At 61.7% G+C, this 24513-nt stretch overlaps 1 protein-coding gene across 2 annotated transcripts; it reads right to left on the reverse strand.

Moving 5' to 3' along the window:
- Positions 1-250: 250 nt before the first annotated feature.
- Positions 251-15386, reverse strand: TSC22D3 (TSC22 domain family member 3). 2 transcript variants are annotated; one of them, XM_030498656.1, is made up of 3 exons: positions 14902-15386; positions 2072-2123; positions 251-1492 (listed from the first exon to the last, which is right to left on the reverse strand). In XM_030498656.1, the coding sequence occupies exons 1-3, from the start codon at positions 15222-15224 to the stop codon at positions 1247-1249; spliced, it is 621 nt and encodes a 206-aa protein (XP_030354516.1). In that variant the 5' UTR covers positions 15225-15386; the 3' UTR covers positions 251-1246. The 2 variants fall into 2 exon arrangements, with proteins under 2 accessions (XP_030354516.1, XP_030354517.1); XM_030498657.1 differs by lacking the exon at positions 14902-15386 and adding an exon at positions 2317-2498.
- Between the last annotated feature and the right edge of the window lie 9127 nt (positions 15387-24513).

Genomic DNA, 24513 nt, shown 5'->3' on the forward strand with positions numbered 1-24513 from the left:
ATGAACCCAAGGACAAAGACCTCTAGGGTCAGTGCTCCTTTCCCTACTGCATACCCAGCCCCTTGAAAGGAGTTCCTGCTCACACCACCAAAAGCCCAGCTTGGCTGAAGCAGAGCTGTCCAGGGGAGACTGATCCCCCTGGCAGGTTTGCAGCAGTGTCCTCACCAGTCCCATCCCAGCAAGCCCCAACCCCTTCCCCAGTGACCCACACCATCCCCTTCCTGGCCACAGACACAGCTTGGGGCACACGTTTGTATAAAAAGTAAAGTTTATTGCCATTTCTACCTAGATTTACACAACTGTGTCACCACTTCCGACGTCAAGAGCGACGTCCCGTCACTTCCCAGAGAGCTGGCCAGGGAAGGTGGGGAGCAGAGGCCGGCTCCCCCCAACCCAGCGGGCTGGAGTGCAGCCCCTGTCGTGGCTCTGCCCCACAGTCAGTCCGCATCCTGCCAGCACTGCTGCATGGCTCCGATGCAGTGGATGCCAGGGAGGGTGAATCCGTCCCCTCCTTCATGCCACCCGCAGCGCTGGCCACCCGGTTACAGCTCCTCATGGCTCCAGTCCTGCCTGGAATGCCCCAGCTGCAGAGATGGGCATGGCTGGCCCAGGGCACCCCACAGCTTCGCAGGCACCACTCATGCGTGTGTTTATACACAGATACAGCTACAGAAGATGCCCAAACTAATCAACCAAACTTTTTTCCTTGTAATCCCCACACTGATGTGCGTACAGCCATGCACTACGCTGCAGCTGCCACCACCGGCACTGCTCAGAGTTAGGTTGGGGTTCCAGCATGCTCCAGGGTGGTTGGTGGGACAAGTCTGCATCGCTCGCTAAACAACGGTCTTCCTCCAACGTTGGGCTTTGCCAGAGAGAAGCATCCCCTGCGCGGTGCACAGGCACGGATGCAGTGTGCGCTCCTTCCAACCCTGCGTTCCCATTGATGTGCCAGCAGCTGCCTGGCACTGCCAGGGTGTCGCGATGCCCAGGTTTCAGCAGAGCCTGGGCGAGGCAGGCCATCAATGTGCCCTGCCACACAACAGGTGACTGGATCTCCCCACAGAAGAGCATCCTGTTGCAGGCCGTGCCGCTGGCTCCACTGGCTGGCCAGGGTCACCCGGGGGGACACGGCTCCGCGCCGGGGTCTGGCAGTCCTTCGTGTGAGATGAAGGCGGAAACAATTTGGCAGGAGATTAAGTAGAAAGAGTTCTGTGGCTCTGCCCACCCCGAGGACAGAGCCACCTTACACCGCAGAGCCCCCTGAGTGCTGGGCTGGGGCAGCTGCCCCGGGGCTCTGCTCCTCGGGGCACAGGACCTCAGTGGGGAGCCGAGACTGAAACTTCTCCAGCTGCTCGGGGCTGGCCAGGGTCTTCAGGAGGCTGTTTTCACGCTCCAGCTGGGAGTTTTTCTCCAGCAGTTCCTTGATTTGCTCTTTCAGGACCTCCACCTCCTCCCGCACCGCATACATCAAGTGATTTTTCACAAGATCCTGCAAACGGCCGTTGGAGGGACTGATCATCCACTGATCTCCTGATGGTTACGCCCTGGGGCTTGCGCACGTCCTGCCACTAGCCAAGGGCCACAAAGGCTTTTCCCAAAGGCTGTCCCTCCCCTCCCCACCCTTAGCACCCTGGTGTAAGCCCCCCGGCCAGCACCCACAGCAACCCTCAGGTCCCCTGTCTCCCAGGTCTCACTGCCTCTGGAGACGCTCTCCAACCCCCACCGGGGTCGGGCAGGCTGCAGTACCCCATCACCAATGGGACCTGGCTCGGTCACCTCCAAACTCCGGAGGGTCCTACCCAGGCCCCCCCCGGCTCCCTGCGCACTGCGGCGCTACCGGAGCCAATGAACTGAGCAGACGCGGCGGCAGACAAAGGAGCTGCTCTGCCCAGCAAGCGGCTGCGGAACAGAGACCCTCCTTCGGAAAGAACATCTACCCGCAGAGCGGGAAACGCCTTCGGACAGAGCACCCAGCACCCACCCAGCGAGCAAGGGACCCCCCCGGGCACTTTTGACCGGGGGGGGGGGGGCACGAAACGAGGTGCGGGGGGTGGACACTGCGGCTCACCATTGCTTGCTCGATCTTGTTGTCGATGGCCACCACGCTGGCTCCAGAGGCGCTGGAAGAGAGCAGAGAGGGACGCCGTTAGTAGTGAACAACCCCCTTCCCGGGACACCCCCACCCCAGCCTGCAACGCACCGGAGCTTCCCCCTCATTGGGAATCAACGCATGTGGACACCCCCCCACACCCTTCACTCGAGCCCCGGCAGGACGGAAACCGATACGGCGGCCGATACCGGGGCTGCCCCTACCTGTTGTCGAGCTTCACGGAGACCACGTCCCCCCCAAGCAGGGAGGAGAAAAAGGAGATGGAGAAGTTGTGGAGCTGATAGACAGCCACCTCCATGGGGGTCTGGAACATGCTGGTGCTCATAGCTGCTGAGATGCACCGACCGGGATGCCGACGCCAGACGCACTGCGGCTGTGCCCCGCCGCCCCGCTTATATCCGCCGGGTCCGCCCCGTCGGGCGGTGCCAGCGCGGCCGGGCCCGCCCAGCGCCCCACAGCGCCGCGTCCGGCGGCGCCCGCTACTGTACCCTGAACCCCGGTACTGCACCCTGCACCCCGGTACTGCACTCTGCACCCTGGTACTGCACCCCAACACCCGGTGCTGCACCCTGGTGCTGCATCCCTACCACTGGTACTGCACTCTGCAGCCCGCTGCCGCACCTCTGTGCCTCCCAGTTGCACCCCAGCGCAGCCCGGCCGCTTCCCAGTGCAGACCCCCTGACCTCCCCCCCCCCACTGTGTCCTCGCTTCCGTGCACCCCTTATCTGCACACCGAGCACCCCTTGTTTTCTGCGACCAGAGTACTGACACCCCACGGCATCCATCCCTGCACGCCTCAGCACCCCCTTCCTGCGCTCCCCATGTAACCAGGATGGGGGTTCACCCAGGGGGGTTCTGCTTAGGGGACTGGGAAGAGGAGGAAACCCACTTTGAATGTGGGGTGCGCGGGCCTGCAGGTCCCGCACCGCAGCGCGGGGGGGGCAAGAGGGAAAGGTGCTGGGCACCTGCGAGCGTGCTAAGCGAAACCTGGAGCGGGAAAACAACACGGGCGAACAAAACAAAGCCGGGAGCGAACCACAGCCCCATCGTGCAAAACAAACCCGGCTACAAAACAAACTCTCCGTGCAAAACAAACCGGGAGTGCAAAACAAGCGCGGCCCCGCCCGCCCTTGCGTAACCCTCGCGGCGGGGGGGGCCGGACTCGCGGCCGGGGCCGGCAGCGCAGCCGAGCGGCGGCCGTGCGCGTTGCCCACGCGTGTGCACCACCCGCATCACGCCGGGCCCGCGCCCGCGGCTCTGCACACACGGAGCGAGCGGGTGTCCAAAAACACCCCCGGCAGCAAAGGGGGAGCTGGGAGGCGCTGCCAACCACGGGCGATGCCCCCCCCCGGGCGGCCGACAGCTCCGGAGCTTATCTCTGCCCTATGGACCTGGACCTGGACCCGGACCTGGACCCGGCGGGACTTTGCACAGCACCCGGTGGGTCACCTGCTGCCCCCGACCTTGCGGTGCTCGTCCTGCGCAAGCCAGGACACGGGCTGATGCTGAACCAGACCCCACGAGAGAGCCCATGCTACGGCGCAGCATCTGAGGAAGTGCTAGTGCATGTGCATCCCAGAGATGCTGCAGAGGACCCCAAATCTCCTGATCCAGAGGAGCCATGGTGCCAGCACTTGGCTGGTGGATGCAGGATGGGGAGAGGCCTGAGGAGCCCCAACGTGGGGGTGCTGCCAGGCCCTTTCCTCAGGGAAAAAGCTAAGGGGGGCTGAGCGGTATTTCCCCCTCAGAAAGGGAAACTGAGGCATAGCACAGCACTGCTGGTGCTTAGAGCACATCCCTGCCAGCTCGCTCTCGAGCAATCACACCCCAGCTTCCCAGGCAGGATGAAGACTGCAGTGTCCCGAGCATTGAAGGGCACAGGCACCCTGTGTGGGACACTGCTGCCCATGAACCACAGCCGGGCACGTGGGGGTGCCCCAAGACACACTGGTTTGATGTGGGGATGTGAGAAAGCATCTTCTCCTCTCTGGTGGGGACACTGCCCATGGGACGGATGTTTCTCCCCAGGGAGTGGAAGCATGGGACCCACTCATCCTTCCGTCTGCAGGGGGTGATGCACATCCCCTGCGCCAGCACCAGCCTGGCCCATGCACAACAGAGAGCGCATTTGTCGCCCTCGCCCCGGGGCTGGTGCATGTCCTCCCCTGCCCGCGGCCAGGCCCCACTCACCAGTCCCTCCTCCTGAAGAGGCTCGGGGAGTACGGCGGCTGGAAGGCCATGCCGGGCCCTGCGACGTGGCTCTGGCTCCTCTGCTCCCCGGCAGCGCTGCGGCAGTGCCGCGGGTGGCAGGGACGGCTGGGTGCCGGCCACATCCCACGGCCACGGGCATGGGGTAAACACGGGTGCATGACCTCAGCCACGCTCAATCGGCTCTTTCAGGGCCCGACGTGCCACCCCGAGCTGCGGGCCTGAGCAGAGAGTGGGGGCCGCCCCCTCCGCGGGCACATAAAGCCGCTCTGTGTGCGCCGAACCCGGGGTGGCAGGCGGTGGGCAGGGTGACAGCCCCCGTGACATGGGGCACGGCTCTGCCCCAGTGGCCAGGATGAGCCCAGACCACCCACCCCAGGGGGGTTCGGTGGCTCAGTTGCCCGTTGGAGCTAAGGGAAGATGCCCGTCTCACTGCGCGAAGGGCAGGAGTTAAGGGGAGATGCATTTTCTCTCCCGCAGTTGGCACGTCACCAGTTGTGCCACCTTCTGTCTCTTGCACAGAGGTGGCCAGACCCCAGTCTGCCCCTGGCTCTGGCAGCTGTGCCTCACTTTCCCCACCAGCTGTACTATTGCATTCCCAGTCCTGGTCCAGCCCTCTTCCCAAAGGAAAACCCCTGTTAGCGCCAGTGACCAAGGGCTCCAGGATGGACAGACTGGAGCCTGGCTTGTGGCTCTTACCCCATGGGTCTGGGGTCCCAGGCCCTGCCTGACACAGTGCTCCAGCACCAAGGAGAGAAGCTGGTGATTTCCACGGCTGCTGGAGCAAGAGCTCAGTTTCCAGGAGGAAACTGCTTCAGCAATGCCATCTCCAATACTTTTCCCATGGAACTGGGACTATTGCAAAAATAAACAGGAGTGAGCGGCTGCCTCCCCGCTGCTCTCCTGGGGTGTTTCCCAGCCCTGCACAGCCCTGGCCATGGCCATCACTGCTGGGGCTGCAGGCTCCCCGGCGTTGAGGCTGGGAAGGATGCTGCCCTCCTGTTCGAGACCCCAGCAGAGGGATGCTTTGTAGGGATGCAAGTGCAAGGGACTCTGCGTTCCCTTCCCTTCCTAGCACTTGATTAATAGGGAGTGCTCAGGCAGGACATGGGCATGGGGCTGCCTCTACGCTGGCACAGCCTCTGCAGGATCCCAGCCCACACCCTGCAACCCCTCATCCCAGCACCCACTCTGGGGACGTGGCTTCTGCTGCAGACACCCCTGGCTGTGCTGCTGAGTGCCCATGTGCATGGGCACATCTTGCAACTGGTACACACACACATGCAGGTCCTGCATGCACATGTACATGCATGTGCACGCCCTGCAAACACAGGCACACCCACACCATGCACGTGTGTTCTCTAGCCCACGTGGGCATGCTCCCTGCACACAGATGCACACCCCTCCTGCACCCACACGCACTTGTGCATGCACGCACCCTACAAACACTCCTCCTGCACACACGCCAGTGCACCCTGCATGTGCACTGCAGATACCCCCCCCCACGTCAGACTGACAGCCGAGCACACCCATGTGTGCACACGTGGTGTCACTGCTGCTGAGCAGGGGCACCTCAGCTCTGCCCTTGTGCACCCCGAGGCCATGGGGCAGCCCCACTGCAGCCCCGGGGTGGGAGCAACAGCTTGCGGCTCTCTGCTGGGCCCTGCTTTGTGCTTGGCATGCCCCAGGGATGTGCTTGGAGCCCTGTGGGCTGTCCAAATGCCTCCCACAGCAGCAGAGTCCTGCGGGGGCTCCAGCTGGGCGCTTAGCGGTGGGGGGGCCCTTTCCCAGCCCCCTGTGGCCGCAGCAGCCGTCTGTGCCGGGCTGCTGACCCCACTCCAGTGGAGATGCTGGTGGCCACTTCCTCTCCCACCGCCCCGCTCCTGCTCTTCCAGGCCTGGCAGCAGCAGAGCAGGGTGGGCAATGCCTCCCCTCGCTCTTCCTAAAGCGCAGGGGGCCATGAACTTGCTCCTGTGACACCAGAGGCCGTGGTGATGGGCGCTTTGGAGCAGGCTGGGCTGGAGGGGCCAGTGGTGAGAGCTCCATCCCTGGGGCAGCAGCATGGCAGCTCTTGCCTCACACGTGCAGCTACAGGAGGTTCATCAGGCACGTGCCTGCGGTTATTTTGGGAAAAATAAGAGCAGCCACGACAGAGTGTAATTGTGACACCAATTGTGCACTCTCTGGGGGAAAAACCCCATGGCTGTCATTGAGCAGCTGGAGAGGTGGTGACACTGGTGAACGACTGGTGTCACCCCAGCAATGGCCCTGCAGGATACCCCAAAGCTGCTGTACCGACACCTCAACCACACACAGGCTGTGCCCCAACCCCGGGTGATCCAGCCTCGATGGCCAGGTGATGTTTAGCAACAACCCCTCCCATGCAACAGGACTCGGGGGCACAGCTGAGCCTGGCTGGAGCACAGGATGACAGGGAGCAGGATGATGAGATCACCTCTCACGCCCTGGCACCCCACACCAGCCCTGTGGTGTGGGTCAGCGGCACATCCCCACAGCCCCAGGGACAAGGCACTGACCGCCGTGCACTGAACCCGCACCAGGTGCCACGGAGCCACACACCAAACAATGCCCTCACCCCCTCCACGCTGGTGGGAGCTGGAGCAGTGGCTGCAGGAGCTGTGCTGGCCCCTCAGCCTCTTCCCCTGCTCCCAGCCATCCTTGCTGCTCTGTGGCAGCGTTCCTGGCTTGCTGGCTCCCAAGGACTCAGCTCAATGGGAGGAAGGCCCTTCAGAGGGTCTGAGGCGTGGGAAATGTTTATTGCTTGGCCCCAGAGATGCTTGAGAGCAGCATGGGGAAGGCGCAGAGCCAAAGCTGCCCAGGCTGCTCTGCAGAGCCAGCTCTGCAGCTCACAGGGTCACAGCAGAGGGGGAGAGGAAAAGCCACTGCTTGCAAACACGCAGTTAAGAAAACTCTGCCTTTCACAGCCTGAACTTCTGCAGCCACGGCTGTGCTGGCCAAGAGGATGGGATGCCAGTGCCAAGGCCAGCCAAGCCCTGCAGGACCTGCAGGAGAGGTGGCCGGGGACATGGGTGATGGCAGAGGCCTGGAGCCCATGGTGGAAAGGGCTGAGATCTGCGGAGGTCCGGTGCTCTCAGCCTTGCCCAGCAGCACTACCCTCGTGCTGGGCAGGGAGAGGCAATGCTGGGGCTGCCCATGGGCAAGCAGGGAGCTGTGTCTCCTTGGCAGCCCCTGCCCAGCATCCCAAACTGTGCTCAGCTGATGCCTTCTGGGTGCTCCCATGCAACCAGGAGCCCTGGGACACAGCAGCCTGGTTCATGCCCACCGAAACCTTGGAGGTCTCATAAATCCATCAAGCCAGGGCACATGCTGCTCCAGAGCAGAGGGAAACCCCTCTGGGTACATCTGTAAGTGCCCAGACAGGCGCGCGAGCTCCTGCCTGCACAGCCAGTGCTGCCAGCCTCACCAGACCCAGTCCCGGGGGACACCGGAGCAACGGGGAGGGATGCGCGGGGCAGCCACAGCCTCTGGCATGCTGGGGAGGCCTGGGGAGGGTTTGCAGTGTGCCGGGCTGATGGGGAGCCCTGATGGTGTTCACCACGCCAGGACAGAGCGAGCTCCCGCGGGCAGCCCCGGGAGTCATGGGGGCTCCTCCGACCTGCGGGGCAGGAGGCGCGGGGCGGGAGGACGGAGCCCTGGCACGCTCCGTGTCCAGCTGCTGGGCTGCTTCCTCTGATAAAGGTGCTTGGCTGTACTCCCAGTTCTGGTTTCTGGCGCACAAGCGCACCCCCGGCCTGCTGAGAGCTGCAGCTTTGCTTTTCCACAACTTTGTCACCAGCCCCTCTTCTTCCTCCTGTCCCCCCACCCCCTCAGTATGAGCTGCCCCAAGCAGCAGCATGGGGAGGAGGGAGCAGAGATACCCCGGCTCTGGCACAGCCCTCCCCATGATGCTGTATGTAGGAAGACACCAAGGCCTTGGCTTCCCCAGCGTGCTGGGGTAGGGAGGGAAGAGGAAAAAGAGCTGATCTGCCTGTTTCCAGCACTGGACCACACAGCCCAACCTCCTGCCTCGCCTGTTGGTGACACCAGCCCCAGGCTGTTGCCTGCCCAGCTCAGCAAACCTAGGCACCCCAGTGCTGCCAGTGAAGGGTCCCACAGCCACACTGTGTCACTACAGCACAGCCCAGCACACCCCATGGCACAGCCAGTTGTACCATGCCCGGTGTGGTCAGGGGCTCGCAGCTCCGGGGAGACACGTGGGCTGAGCCTTCAGCACAGCTCTCAGCACAAATCTGTCACCAAAGCTGCCTCTCACACCCCATGGGGTGGAGCCCCATAGATGAACCCCATGCTATCACCTCCCTCAGCTGGCCATGCCCTGCCCCGTAGGGCTCCTGCCAGCCCAGGCTGTGAACTTCAGGCCTGCCCTCGTTTTGCCCTGCGCTGTATCGTCTTGGGCATGGATATTGCGCTGGATCATCCACAGGTCCTAGCTTTCCCTAGTCCAGTTTCAGGGAACCAGGATCAGAGCGCAGATGGCTGTGATGCTGAAGGGACGCCTGCAGCACTGCGGTGCCCCGGAACTCTGCAGTTTGCGGTGTGCAGGATGCACAGCCCCAGCTCTGCCCCCTAAGCCCCTTGCTGGCGCAGCTCCAGCTTTCCTGGAGATCCCCAGCCCAGCTGAGGAACCCCAAGGCCGGGCCTCCGGCATCTGCCGAGATAAATCCCAGGCCACATTGGAGATGCGAATGCGTGTTCGGCAGCCTCGGCACCAGCAGCTCCTGCCCTGCGCCTCGCTGACGGGAACGCAGCTCCTTGTATAGTGAAAGGTCAGAGGCTGGGAGCTGCGAGAGCAGCACATTGGCACCTGCGCAGCCTCTTCCAGCCCAGACTAACCCACGTTCAAGGGAACCCTCGAATCCTTCACCATCCCCTGTGGGCAGACACAAGGCGGTGGGGTGAGGAGCGAGCCTGGAGCCGCGCTGCGCCGGCAGCAGCCCCAGGGAGGTCAGGCAGGGACAGCTCCACGCAGCCGGCGTTAACATTGCTGCTGGCCTTTGCGAGGAATCCCGGGCACTTGGAACTGGGACACTGCATTACCTCGCTGGCATTTCAGGACAATAACAACGTGAAAGACGACAAGCTGCCGGTGGGATGTGTACCTGTGGTGCTGCCGTGCCCCGGTACCTGGCCTTGGCTGCCCCTGGCTTGTGCCAACCCCTGGGGACAACCTGAGCCTGCCCCCTGCCTCCAAACCAGCCAGAGCAGCCCTGCTCCACGCCATGGGGAATCACTGGGATGGTTTCACTCGAGGCCATGGGGTTGTCCTGTCCTGCCCATCCAGGCAGGAGGGCTGGACCCCACCTGGGGCTGGGTGTCAGGGAGAGCCCCAGGGCTTCTGCTCTGCCACAACAGTTGTTCTGCAGCAGAAGCCCCTCAAACATATTCATATATATGTATATATAACTCCAAGCACACAGACAGGATGACAAACTCCTGTCCTGAAGCCAGCAATGTGCGGCACCTGGATAAATATAACTCAGAGCTCATGGGCAAAGCATGGCTTTGGGACAGGTTGCAGACTTGAATGCTTCTCCAGCCCTCGCCCCACAGCAAACATCCTGGGGCACCCTCTGCCCTCTGCAAATAGGGTCTCAGTTGCTTCCCAATGGCAGGATCTGCCCCGACACCCATATACACACATCCTCTGGCTATGCCAACGTGTGTCCTGAACCCTCCATCCCACCCAGGTCATGGCGTTCCCCTAAAACACATGGTCGGGTTTAACCCTCTCTGTGCTGGGAGGTGGCTGGGGAGGTGTCATCGGGTCCCGGCAAGGGGGAGCACACCAGGGGCACGAGGTGCCCTCAGAGGCATTGCCTATAGCATCCATGTCCATGCCGTGTGCCCAGTGGGAGCTGAGATGCCACACGGACTGTAAAAGGCTTCCCCATGGGCCAGCCCAGCCCAAGCTCACAGCTGAGCTCAGCAGCACCGGCCTCAGCACCATCCAGGATCAGGCCATGTGTCAGCTGGGTGCCTGCCTGTGGGAGGGGACTGGAACATGATGATCTTTCAGGTCCCTTCCAATAGAGACCATTCTATGGTTCTATGATGCTGGACCCCTGCAGCCCACTCCAGCTACAACCTCTTCCACAATGAAAGTTCAAAGCTTGAAATAAATCCTGGCCAGCATTTCCCGTCCCTGCCTGTCCTTGGGACACCTCCACCCTGTCTGCTCGGAGTTGCACACGTGTCCTGGCAGTGCCCAAGCACCCGCAGGAGGCTAGGGTTTCTGTGCAGCTGCTGTTGGCATCACTAGACTCCGGCTTGGCTCTGCCAGGCCCCCTCGGCCATAACCTTGTGTACGGCCAGGGACAAATGGCTTCATCCTGCGGGGCTGGAGGAGCTGAGTGGGGCTCTCCTGCGCACTGGGGCATGCTGGGGAATCTCCTTGCTGGAGGGAGCTGGTCTTGCAGGAGCAGGCAGGGTCAGGGAGGTGCATGGTGCTTGATGCACACTGCAAGGTGCTTGATGCACAGTGCGTGGTGCGGTGCACACTGCTGCCAGCCCTGCTGAGCACAGTGTGCTGCAGCCCAGCCTGGTGCTGCTGGGCTCCCCCGACAGCAGCTCTGCGAGGACACCACCCCACAGCCTGCCAGGCCACAGGGAGGAGGCCCGGGGTGGCAGGATCCCCATGAGGGAGACCACGGTGGGCACAGCAGAGTGGCCGCCGGGCACGTTGCAGGCGGTGGGAGGCTCTGGGCACACCAAGGCCAGCTACTCCCTGGAGCACCGGCTACTCCTGCTGCTCAAGCAAAAGCTCCAGCATCTTGGCGGTCTGCAGGGCTCAGTAAACCACTCAGGGACACGGGTCAGGCCTCGTGCAGCTCGGTCCCATGAGAGCAGAGCAGGGGTGCCAGGGTGCTGAGAGGACAGGATGGGCGCTGCTCACAGCCCCCTCCAGCCCCAGGCTCTTTCCCCCGTCTCTCTCACGCTCACGCGTGCTCCCTTAGCCCCACTCTCGTCAATGCCTCCTTGTTGCTCCGGCCCACTCGGCGGGCAGGAATGTGCTCCTGGCCCCCGCCCCGCGATGCCCTTTGTGGCCTGGCTCCGGCTCCTGCATCGCTGCTGTAAAGTGACACCCCACCGATGGGAACAGACGGTGCCGTGCCACAAATGCCACCCTGTCACCGCTGCCCGGGTGGCTCTTAATGCCAGCCTGACCTTGTGGTGGGACCTTGTGCTGCCCAGCTTCTCTTGCCCTGATTTATCCTTCCCCAGCCTCCCGGTGCAGCACAGTGCTCCCCTGCCTGCCTGTGATGCCCTTGGCTTGCCCAGGACCTGAGGAAGGTGGCCCCTAGCCCCTTTGGTGGCTCAGACCAAAGAATGGGCCATTGCCCACCCTGTCTGGGGGAGCAGCAGGCCCTGCAGAGACCGGAGAGGGTTGGGCCGGGCAGGGATGCCCCCTTGGCACCCGGAGGCACAGGCTGGCCAGGCTGCTGCTGCGTGTTACCCAGGAGGGGCTGGGCAGGAGAGCTGGCACGGGCTGGCCCATGTGGGCAAGCAGGTTGGTGCATATCTCCTGTCCCCACCCCAGAGCCAGGTGGGGCCCTGCCTGAATCACACACCAGCACGCACCGGGAGGATGCTGCTCTCCCCGCAGCATGGATCCTGGACCTGATCCCATGCTGCTGGCTCCCCTTGGCCCCCCGGCCATGGGAAGGTACCATCGGGTTGGTCTCTCCATCCCATGCTCAGGTGGGCTCGTGTCTGGGTCCCAGATGAGCAACCTCAGAGTAATGCTGGCATCACAGAGGGGTCGCAGAGACCTTCCTGCCCACGACACTGGTGTCTGCGGGGCGGAGATGCATTGCCCAGCCCAGTGCAGTGGTAGCTGCCCTCCTTGTACTTGATGTTTTCACATGGGCTTGGCCCCTTGGCACTGCTGAGGTCTCCCTGGAGCGCAGTTCACGATGCCCACGTGAGGGCACAGAGGGGAGAAGCCCTTTCTGAACAGGCTCCCTCCCAGGCACTCCCTGAGCAGGAGGGCTTCCTGAAGAAGCATCAGTCCTGCAGGAATTGCTCTGGAGCATCCCTACCTTGTGCATCCCTCACAGCATCCCTGAAGCGAGCAAAGAGCATGGAGAGCGCAGCGGAGGCCACCTGGCTGGGTGAAAACCACAGAGACAGGCTGGAAATGCTCAGTGTAGGTCATCCAAGATCCCAGCACAGATCTGACCCTGACCTACAGAGCCCAGGGCTGGGTCCAGCATGGACTGAACTGTGTCCAGCAGCCCCAGAGCCAGACTCAGACTCCAGATGCAGCTGCTTGGTCCCCCTGTACCATTCATGAGCATGTGCATCCACACGACCTCCTCCTGTGCCAGTGTCGGAGCACATCAGCTAAACCAAGCTGTGCCAAGGGGCACAGACCTGCTCGGGTTCCCCGGTGCCAGCAGCAAGGGTGCCCTTATCGGGCCTGTTATCGGGGTGTTCCTCTGGCACCCACAATCCCCTGTTTGCATGCTATCACCTCTTGGGTGTCTTGGCTCGCTCCCCAGGAGGAGAAAGTTCAGGCTGGAGCAAAACAACAGCACACGGAGGTGTGGGCACCCCTGCTGCGGCCATGCCACCGCGGCAAGGGCACTGGTCACGCCAGTAGGCTCCGCACCATGGGTGTGACAGAGGGACACCACGGTTACGCACCATGCTGTTGCATAGTCTCTCGTAACAGGGAATGCCCGGAGCCTCTCAGGACACAGCACACACTGGGGTACGGAGGATGGGCTTGGGCATGGCAGTGAGGAGCACTGGGGGAGAAACCCTGATCCCTGGCACCTCTGTGTGCTCCCAACCTCAGCGAGCGGCCCAATGCTTGCCAGGAGCACCAGGGGTCCTGCTCCAGCAGGAGCGAGTTCCAAAGCAGCAACCTGTTTCCCATGGCCACATCACCATTGTGGCACTGTCACCACCTTCCCAGTGGGCAGCCCGGGCGCTGGCTCCCACACCAGCCCATGCTTGGGACAGTCTCACTTCCCCTCCCCACCCTGACATCTACCACCCGCAGCCTCCCTCAGCGACGGGAAACCTCGGGCTCCGCTTCCCCCCGCGCTGGGTGGGTTCAGGGCCTTGGCGGGCGTCCCGGCTCCTCCTTCCCCACCTGAGCGGCAGCTCGAGTTATGCAAGTGCAGGAGCAGCATCTCGGAGGAGCCGTGGTGGGGGGCACATGTGGGGTGGCCCTGTGTGAGCCTGTCACCGCCCCACGCAGGCGCTTGCACACGCGTGCACAGCCCGGGAACACGCCTGCGAGTACATGTGCACGTGGGGAGGGTAATGGATGTCAGCAGACGAGTGGGTGCTGCCGTTCACCCGACCTGCACGCAGGAGGAATGAGGCCCAGAGCCGCTGCCTTCCCGCCCAGACACATACACACTGGTGGCCACGCGTCCCCTCAGCCCTGGGAGGCAGGATGTGTCCCACCTCATGAAGCTCCACAGTGCTGGTGCTGCCACGCTGCAGCTCCCTGCAGCCCCCTAGGTCCAGCTCAGCAATCCAAGGCCGAGGTGGGAAGCCCTGGGCCTCCATCCCACTGCTCCCCATTGTCCAACCAGCCTTCCAGGGTGCTGGGCACCAGTGTCAGCCCCGCTGCAGAGCCCGAGGTGCCAGCGCAGAACCTGAGAGAGCTCTGTGTCCCCTTGCCCCTGAGGTCCCCTCCTCAGGGCAGGGACTGTGCAGGGTGGCAGCCCCTGGGACCCCCGCTCAATCTCCTGTGCCCGCAGTGCTGGGTCAGGGGAGCAGGGAGAGACCCTGTGCTCCTACCTTACCAGCCCTGCCAGGGTAAAGCCCAGCTTCCTGGGCTGGATCAGGCCAGTCCCAAGCATGTCCCACTGCCTGGGCACTCACAGCCCCGTCCCACAGGAGCCTGCTCCGACCTAAGAGGGATCTGCTCCGTGAGGGGCAGAGCCACTTTCCAGGGATGGGAAATACCACCCAGGCCAAACGTGTCTTCACTCAATGTACTTCAGAGAGAGACACGGAAGCTGGTGAAAGAGCAGGACCTGTCAGCAGGGCTCTCAGGCTCCCTACCCAGTTTCTCACTAACTATAAAGGTGGCTTTTGAGGCAGCACAGCTGCTTCCCAAGGAACGAGCTGCCTCTCTGCTTGCAGGACCAAGAGGACAGTTCCTGTTTGACGCTGGACACTGTCCATGACCCTGCAGGCAATGTCTGTGTGGACAAGATGTAGCCAGGGGGATGAACACGGAGTCCAGGGACCAACGCACGCAGCAGGAGGCTGTTGTCACTGCCTCGACAGAGACACAGCAGGGCACCGATAGACGGGCACCGCTGCTGTCACGGGGCAGAGCCACCCGGACCCGCACCCGAGGACTGGCACCACCCACGGCGGGTGGACCGGGACCCCCCCGCACGCGCCCCCTCGTGCTTCTCCCACCCCGGAACCCCCCAACGCTGCCGCCCCCCAACCCCAGGGTGAGGTCAGAGGGGTCCTCCTGCCCCCGCCAGCCCCTCGCCTTGCCCCACGCTTCCGGCCCGGCTCCGGCTACAGCGGCAGCCCGTCGGTGACACGGCGACACCCACCTGTGGAAGAGCAGGAGAATGGAGAGCAGGGTCTGGTCGATGTTCCTGTTGCAGATGCCCTGGTTGAAGAGGTAGCAGGGGTCCCGCACCACGGGCTCCAGCGAGTCCTGGCGCATGATGGAGCTCAGCTTGTCGGTGTTGAGGTTCTTGCGGACCAGCTGCTCCTGCAGCTGCCGGAAGCTGCTGACCGTGGGGCTGCCCAGGTTGTTGTTCTCGCCGCCGGCCGCCTCCTCCAGCCCGCTGCGGTTGGCCAGGTCCAGGCAGCAGCTGCAGCAGTCCAGCCCCACGGGCGACCGGCACTCCTCCGCGGGCGACGAGGACATCCCGGGACCCCCCCGTGCCGCGCCGAGCCGAGCGGAGCCGAGCCGTGCCGAGCCGCGGCGGCGCAGCCGGGGCCGCTCCCGGGGCCGCTGCCGGAGGGCGAGCGGCGGCAGGACGCGCCCGGCTACCGAGCGCCGCACGGCCCGGCCCGGCCCGGCCCGGCCCCGCCGCCCGCCCCCCGGCCCCGCCCGGCCCCGCCGCCCGCCCTCCGGCCCGCCCCGCCCGGCTCCCGCCCCGCCGGGCCCCGCCGCGCTCAGGGGTCCTGCCCCGGCAGCACCCCCCGACCCACGCGTGAGGCTCCCGGTGCTCCTGGTGCCCCCCCGGCAGCCCGGAGCCGGCAGAGGGGCCTCGGGGGTGGGGGGCGGAGCGGAGCCGGGTGGCCCGGGAGGGGGTGGCAGAGGGTGCAGGGGGTGACAGGGACCCTCAGCCCCGCTCCGTGCCGCCTGGGGAGAGAGCGAAGGGACTCGGGGGGGCTGGAGCCCACTCCCGGCATCCCCCCCTCGGGCTTCGGCATGGGCATCGAGAGCCCGGGCGGCTCTGGAGCAGAGGTGGAGAAGAGGGAAAAGGGGAAGAGGAGCCCCCAGGATGGTGGAAGCGCCTGGGGTGACCCGGAACCGTGGCCGAGAGCTGCCTGACCCAGAGCTGGAAAAGGCAGATGTGGAACGTGACCAAGGAGGGGGAGATGTTTGGATTTGCCCGCAGGATGCTGGGGGTGTGCAAGGGAGAAAGGGAATTTCTGCAGAGGGGGGGATTGTGACTCCCTGGCACTCCTGCATCCCACTGGGAACATCCCTCCCACCAGTGAGCTGTGCAATGGGAGGACAGCAGCAGGTCTGAAGTGCACAGAATTGCCAAGAAGAGAAAAACCAGGTCAGAATCTGGCAGGGCAAAAGCAGCAGAAGTGCCAGGACAGCAGGACCCTGCCTGCAGAGCGGCGCTCACGTGAGGTGTGAGGAGGGAGCTCACGCTGCTGAAGGCAGAAGTGTTCAGTAAACATTTCTGTTCCCTGTTTGGCAAGAAGGAGGAAGATACATTTGCATCACATGAGGATGAAGCACTTTCCAGTGCGTTAGTAACCAAGGAAGGCATGAGACAGTGTCTGCCACAGATAAACAGCTGTAAAAGTGGCCAAGGAGGCCTTGGGCAGCACTTCTCCGTTCCCTTTGCGTCCACCCAGCAGCCATGGGGTGGGGTGGGGTGGGATGGGATGGGAGCCAGTCCTGCCAGGCGGGTGGCACCAGCAGGGGCCCAGGGGGTGACTGGCAGCCCTGGGATGCGGCTGGAACCAGGGGAATTCCTGAAGGAGAGGCGATGCACAGGGATGTCCCCTCTCCCTGCGGCACCGCTGGGTGCTGAGGGCTGATTCCGAGGTGCTTCCTCACCCCTTCCACTGAGCCCTGCGGGAGGGAAGATCTCTGGGTGACCCCTCTATTGCTGCTGATTGGGAGGGGGCCCTGGGTGACCCTTCTGATGCTGCTGGTGGGGGTGGCCCTGGCTATCCCCACTGCTGCCAGGCCCATGGGAGCAGGAGCCGCTGGGGTTTCTTCCGGCAGCTGGGCCAGGGGTCCCGCCTGGGCCGTGCCCCACGGCGGGCCCTGTGGGGTGGGATATGGGGCGGGTGCCCGCGGGAGCCGCGGGAGGCTGCTGCCATCTCGTGGCCACGGAGGGAAGGACACGTCGGCCCGGACTGGTCCCCTCCCACCGCTTCGCGCCCCCCCCGTACCCCCGCCGTGCCCGGGGCCGCGGCTCCTGGGGCTGGCTGTGCCACGGCAGCCGGTCCCCAAGGCCATGGGACGGGGCTGCCCCACACCAGCCGTCAGCTCCTCGCTCCCCATCACGTCACGGCCTGCCACGTTCGCGTGTGCAACCGTGAGAACGTGCGAACGTGCAAACGTGCAAACTTGCGAGCCACGACGGGCTCCCCGAAGCCCCAGATCCTGGAGGCATGTGTTGGGACGAGGCCATCGCCCGGAGCGGGCACCCAGCCCCGCTGGCGGCAGCGACGGCTCGAAAGTAGGTTTCCTATGTTTAGCTCTGGCCTTTCTGGATCCTGCTGTTCTCAGGGCTGGGACGCACTGGTTCCTGCCTGCAGCTCGTTCCTCAAGGGCACTCGGCTGCTCTGTGTCCTGAGAGAGGTGTCCTCACCCCGGCACAGGTAGAGGCTCTGCCAGCCCCGGCCGTGTCTGGGTGAGGACTCGTGCAGGGCTGGTGCAGAGCTGGGTAGCAAGACATGACTCAGGCTGGTGCAGCGCACGCAGAGAGGCTCCACGTCGCCCTCTCAGCTGTGAAAGGGATTCCCTTCTCCTGGCTGAAATGTGGGGTGCTCTGCTCCCGGCCCAGTGCAGGGATCCCCACCCTGCCCCTGCTTCTCCTGCAGCCCTCCAGTCTGGAGGGGTGATGGGCTGGGAAGGAGAGGACAGGCAGAAATGCGCAGGGATGTGGAGGGACGTGGGCTGAGCCAGCTCCATGCCAGCCGTGGGCTGAGCAGCCACTCCTCTCTCTGCAGGGAGCCACGTGCCGTCTGTCCGGGAGCTATGAGCTGCAGGGTCTGTCCAGGATCCACAGCCCATATTCCCAGCGCAGGGCTGGGGGGTGTGGGAGAGGAGATTGCACCCTGTCCTGATCTCAGGGTGTCTCCAGAGCCACCCCTTCTCATGGAATCCTGGAATGGTTTGGGTTGGAAGGGATATTAAAGCTCATCTAGTTCCAAACCCCTGCCATGAGCAGGGGCACCTTCCACTAGAGCAGGTTGCTCCAAGCCCCTGTGTCCAACCTGGCCTTGAACACTGCCAGGGATGGGGCAGCCACAGCTTCTCTGGGCACCCTGTGCCAGCGCCTCAGCACCCTCATAGGGAAGAGCTTCTGCCTCAGAGCTCATCTCAATCTCCCCTCTGGCAGGTTAAAGCCATTCCTCCTTGCCCTGTCCCTACAGGCCCTTGTCAGAGCCCCTCTCCTTGCAGACAGATTCCTGCTGCAGATGGGTCAGTGACAGGCAGGGCTCTGGGCACAACGTGGCCGTGCTGCTTTCCCCATCCCTTCCCTGCTGGAGCTTTGGAGGGAGCTGGCTCATGGGGCTGTTCCATCTGCTCCTGGGACCTGCCGGTTCCCAGCACCCATGGGGTGCTGAGAACACCCAGCACCATCAGCAGCCGCGGTGCCACCACACACCAGCTGGGGGCATGGTTGGCATCACAGTTGGGAGCAACCCCGGCTCGACGCCAGCAGTGCTAGGGCTCTTCTGGCTGGGCTGGGCTATTCCAGCTCTTTTGAAAGGTATTAAAGTCAAACCGGCTTTCCCACGGTGCTGGTGCAAGCCTGGAAATGAAATCTCAAAGTGGAGGGGTAAAGCTGCAGCACAGCAACTTTGTGCTGCATTTGCTGGGGTGAGCACCTGTTGGCATCAGCACTCACTGGCATCAGCACCTGCTGGCATCAGTACTCATTGGCATTGTTAAACTGCACTCCAGCTCTGTGAGGTGCCCAGCAAAGGGGCGGTAGGAGCTACAGGGATGCACTGGGGGGTTCATGGGATAATGGTGGCCACCCAGGGGTGTGGGGTTGCTGCTGAGCCTGGCAGAGGGCTGCCCCTGCTCATCCTGACCTCTCGATGAGGCATCCCTGTTCTCCAGTTGGATTTGGCAGTCATGGCAAGTACCAGGAATGTCTTATTTTTGGTGGCATTTGAAAGAACATACAAATGTTCAGCAAGGCATTTATGTCTTTTCATTGGGACTCGCTAGCTGCTTCCCCATGGCAATAAACTCCAGTTTTGAGAATTTTGAATTATGAGCAATGCTTCTGGCTATGAATCTATCTTTCCAGCCCTTTCAGAGGGAAAACCCTTGCCTAGATAGAAAGGCCCAAGCAGAAAGAGGTTTGTGCATGCTGAGAAACAGATTTGTGATACTCTACAGGACACCCCGTCAGTGCTGTTGGTTCTCCTCATGTCTGCTGGCAGAGGGTGAGCCAGGGCCACGGCGCCCATCCCGACTTCAATGCACCATGTTGATACAAGGCAGGAGAGGACTGAAGTCTCTCCGTTATATACCATGTGTCAGCTGAAAGCTCCCACTCCTTTACAGAGCATCTATTCCCAGCATCTGGAAGCTTGGGACGCTGGATCCAGGTCCCCCGGCAACCCCTGGCAGCCAGAGGAGCCTCCCCCCCAGCCACTGCCTGGCCTGTGCTCCTGGCAAGCTGAGCCAGCCAAGGCCCAGTGTCTGCTCTAGATGGGCTCATCCCTGAGGAATCCTCCACCTTCCTTGCCCCAGGGCTGGTGAGTGCCCATGTTCCTTGCTGGCCTCTCCTGTGTCCGGTTGCTGGGGTTGGAGGAGTGACACGGCAAATCAAGGTATTAAACCCAATGATCCCTGCAAAGCAATTCACTTCCCTGGGAAGCCCCTGCACTTGTGGGATCATTTCCTCCCTACCCTCGTTAATTTATGTGACATATTAGAACTTATCCAAAGGGCAGCAGCAGCACAGCCATGGTTGTAATTTCCAATCCCACCTTTAATTAATGCTGGCAATGAGCTGCTCGGGAGCTGCCGCACAGCAAATCCCTGCCTCAGACCCTCGCTTGAGTGACCATGGAGATTAGGGCTGTATTAATATGAATGAAGTTGCATTATGTTCAATTGGGTGTGGAAGCTGATCCAGTTGTGCTCAGTGCTTGTCCATGCAGTGCCAAAATCGATGCACAAAGTCTCGTTCTTGCCAAGCTTTCCCATGGTCAGAGGATGGAGCTGAGCCTGTTGTGGGGATCAAACAGGGACGTGTGGCCCTGGCTGCCCACCTGAATGTCCCGGGGTGACGAGGGTGCACCCAGCCCACCAGCAGCTTCCAGGCAAGACCAGGGGGAGCTGCTTGGAGCGGGGTACCATGGAGCACTCCTGTGCTGGAGAGGACCTTCCTCTTCCACCTCGTGCGTGTCTGCAGTTGCCAAACAGAAAGGGCTTTTGTTAAGCACAGTTCAGCTCTGCCACCCGTGATATGAGGCCTTCAGAGTGAGCTCAGGTTTCCCAGGACCAGCAGCACTATCTGCTCGGGAGTGGTCCGGCAGCAGCTCTCCCGGGGCTTGATCTCCCATGGCTGGATCTCCCCGGGATGGATTTTCCATGGCTGGATCTCCCCGGGATGGATCTCCCATGGCTGGTTGCGTGCACGTGGGTAGACACACGCAGGCTTGTGGACGCCCGTGTGTGTGCACACACTGACACGCGTGCGTGCACACTCACACATGCCTGTACATGCCTATCTGTGCTTTTCCCGCCGAGGCAGCCAGGATCAGGTTAGGCTCAGGTCCCATCCCCGCCTGCAGCAGCCACTGGATGGCAGCAAGTCCCCAGCGCTGAGCCAGAAGCAGCACTCCTCCGGCAGCGGAGGCTCAGCACGGAGCTGCACAAGCCCGACTGGTAAAGACACTGCAGGGTAAATGCTGCTCCTGTTCGGCCCCTGAGCCTTTGATGCTAATTATTGTAGACTTAATGAAAGCGTACTGGCTGCAGTCCCTGAGGTGGCCACTTGTATACGCATAGTGGGGAGAACAGCCCTTAAAACTCAACATATTTTGGGAGATTCCATAGCAAATGTCTTCTCGTCATAAGGATGCACCTTGCACAGAAGTGTGCCTTTGCACGGGTAGACACCTGGGCCTGTCACCAGGCATTTCACACCTTTCTGGAGCTTTGCAAGAGAAAAGCAGGTCTTGGCCTGCCCAGATGAACACTGAGCTCCTCTGGGAATGATTCCAGAGGATGCAGGACACTGCTGTGTCAGTTTCAGAGGAGGCAAAACCCGGAGGGCTTCAGCATGAGCGGATGAAGTCTGCAAACATCCATGCACCCAGTGAAACATCCCAGAGATGGTCCTGGGGATTAGCTCCACGGTGGGGCACACGAGGAGATGGGCGAGGGGAGAACGGGAAATCCAGGAGGAAGGAGCTATCTGAGCCACGGGAGCTGATGCTCAGCTTTGCAGAGCCTCACATTCCCAGCAGGATTTTGGCTCCCGCGTGGGCTCGGGCAGGCATTTTGGCAGTGTTCCTCTGGGGATGTCTCTAAGCCTCAGATGCAAATTAACAGGCTCTCATGAACCGAATGCACGTCTGAGGGGATTAGAGAATGCTGAGGAGAGCATCACCATCCACAGCTCACGTGTGGTGCACAAGGGGGGAGAACTGGCACGGTGCAACCCAGTTGCTGAGGTGATGGGGATCTGGCACCATTGTCACTGCAGTGTGGTGGTGGGGGTAACATTTCCAGTGCGAAACAAGCTGGACAGCAATCAGCTGTGCTGTGGATGGGCTGCTGCTGCAACAGCTGGGAATGGCTCATTGGAAAGTGGGGCTGAGCAAAGGAATAAGCAGCATGAATAGCGTCTGAGTGAGATAAAATGCGAGTTTGTTACAAGTTTAATGTAATTAAGGTAAATTAGCCATTACACAATGGTGAGAGGCGCACACCTAACAGTGCCCTGAGGCCTGTCCTGTGTGTGTGGCCTCTGTGAGCAGAGCTGCTGGTGATGCAGTGCAGGGAGGTGGGAACAGGGAAGAGCCCCCAGTGTGGCCGGTGCTCACCTTCCCAGCCCTGCAGCCAGGCCAGGTCCACCAGCGCCTCGGGAGCAGCTGGAGCACGGAGCGGGAACCAAGGCAGGATGCGCTCCTGCCAGAGCACCATTATCCCAATGCAACCTCCTCTTCTTTCTCCAGAAAGCAGCGTGTCAAGAAGCAGCAAGACTCCAGCACTGCCATTCTCCTGGGAGAGATATTAAAAGTGGCATCTTAAGGTCCGTGTGGTACAGGAAAACCTTGTGACTGACTGGAGTCCCCAGGCAGGCTGCAACGGGCCCTCCCCCCTGCCCAAATCTCTTCACCCAACGTGGGTCTTCATCTGCAGAGGTGGCAGGGGACCCCCTTGGAACTGGGGAACTGAGAGGCCTTGGAGGGGTGGTTTTGGTGTTAGCAGCTCATCACTACAGCTACTGATCAACCCTTTCCATGTGGGATTTGGTGCAACAAGCTCCCTCCCCTCTGTGCCGCTTTGTGCCAGGCTGCCAGAGTAATGCAAGGTGCTTGGCCAAGGGGTACACCACAGGGCACTGCCAGCCTCGGGAAGCTGGCAGAGGCCTTTTCTCATCCCAAAGAGCCGCTTTCCTTGGGCATTGCCTTGGGAGCCAGTGGTGCTCAGCACGAGCAGGGAGGACACCCTGCCTGGTCCATTCACCCCATGGGGTAAAAATAGCTCCAGAGGGTAAAAATAGTCAGCCTGGGTTTCACTTGACATCTTGCGGGGCTGCAGTGTGAGCAATGAGGGACCTCACATCAGGATATGACACCAAAGCAAGGGGAAAACTGGGCTGTGCAGCCGTCGGACCCATGCTGCCCTTGGAGGCTGCTCCAGAGCAGCATGGAACAGGACTGTGTCCTGGGTGGATGGTCCTCTTCATGGTGTGATGAAGTCTTCAGCTCCAGGCTGCACCGAGTCTGTGGCCATCCTGGGTTCTGTCTGGACTTCACACTGCTGTCACCAGCAGAGGCAAGCTGAGCCAGGGGCTGGTGGAGGTGGTAGAGCCGGTGAGGTTCAGTCTTTGCTCTCCTACTTCAGAGCTGCAGGAGCTGCCTGCTGGGCAGGGAGTCCTGCCCATTCTCCAGCAGAAGGAAGTTCTTTGGCACCACAGCCCTCAGCACATCTGTGAGTGTTTGATGGGGGGTACCCGGGAAGAAGTGTGCCTGGCTGGGAATGAAGATGTTTCTGCAGTGTGTTCCTGCTGCTGTGTGCTCCCAGCATCCCATCCTAACTTCAAGGAGGATCTGGAGGCAGGAATGGTGGAGAAGGGCAGAAGGCAACTTTATAATCAGAAAGGGTGTTGCTTGGATACACTGCTAAGCAACCTCAGGGTTCTTCAGGGATGGAAATAACCTTCTTTTCCTTCTCCAGTTCTTCCTTTTCATTGGCATCAAGCCTGAGCAGTGTGCTGGGAACATCAGCCTGCTGCAGGCTGAGATGCTGCTGTGGAGCCCTACTGAGGCCGGGCTGAAGGGGTCTTGCTAGTAGAGCATGAGGAGAGGGACCTGTGTGAAAGCACACGACGTCTTGCTGGGGCAAGGGCTGCCCTTGCTCTTTGCAGCATGTTTTGCCCATTAACTGCCAGTGTACAACCACGGCAGACCCAGCATCCTGAGTGCCAGCCCCATGCCTACACCCATCCTCTGCGGCTCAGCTCCAGCCAGTGCTCACAGTGTAACTTTCAGCCTTTTAGTTAAATCTCCATGAAACACCCATTTGAGATGCTTAATTTAAAGTGACAGCTCATTAATGTTATGGGCTTTTGCCATGGCTGTTGTATTTCCAACTGCTGCCTGGACTGTGTGGGGAGCGCAGCACCCACCAATTCTTCTCTAGAAGACAGCCATGGCCCCTGAACGCGGCCAGTAGCTGTGAGCCAGGCTCGTGGCTCCCGGAACAAGCCAGGCTCATCCTTACTCCTTCAGGGAGATGCCCACATGAGCAGGAGCAGAGGACGGTGCTGGGCTGGGTCCTACCCTTGCTGGGTTGTTCAGTGGCTGAACCCAGCTCTAAGCACCACGTGCCAGGAACGGGGCCTGCTCCGCAGGGGTGTCCCTGTTCCTCAGGTGTGACATTGCCTCATCATGGGTTTGCCCCCTTACAAGGTCCTTTGTCCCCCACTTTGGAGCAGGATTAGGGCCAAAGCTTTGCTTTTTTCCAATGCTGGCCTCCATGAGACACCTGGCTCCCCTGCAGAGACCCTGCGGCCATGGAAGCTTGGTGGAGCTTTTTCATCAGCATCTGCTCAGCCTGGGGATGCTCAGACCAGTGTATCCTGGCCTCCCCATCCTGGGAGTGTGAGTAATGTTGGTCCTGGTCCATCCTGCCTCCACCCACTCCCAGAGCTGGCTGAGCCCGTGGCTGGGATGCTGGGGCCAGCAGTGATCCTTGGCACAGGGATCCCCTTACCCAGGGATGCTGGGAGCCAGAGCATGGGTTGTGCTCTCCCTGCACAGCCCCTTTCCCTGTGGAGCCTCCTGGTACCTCCACCGCCCGCTTGTTTTCCAGGACCTGGCAGACCTGCAGTCTCCTGCTTTACTGCTGGTGGTGAAGGGCCCGGTATTAAACTGTGATTGAAAACATGAATCATCTTGCTAATTAAACAGAGTTTCTCCGTACCAGGAAATCTGTCTCTTTGTCAGGATCTTTGTTTTTAAAGGGGCATAAATCTCAGGCAAGGCTAAAGATTGACTCCTGGAGTCTTTATCACAGAGCGGCAGTGATT

Source organism: Strigops habroptila, chromosome 9 (genome assembly GCF_004027225.2).
Source record: "Strigops habroptila isolate Jane chromosome 9, bStrHab1.2.pri, whole genome shotgun sequence".
NCBI lineage: Eukaryota > Metazoa > Chordata > Aves > Psittaciformes > Psittacidae > Strigops > Strigops habroptila.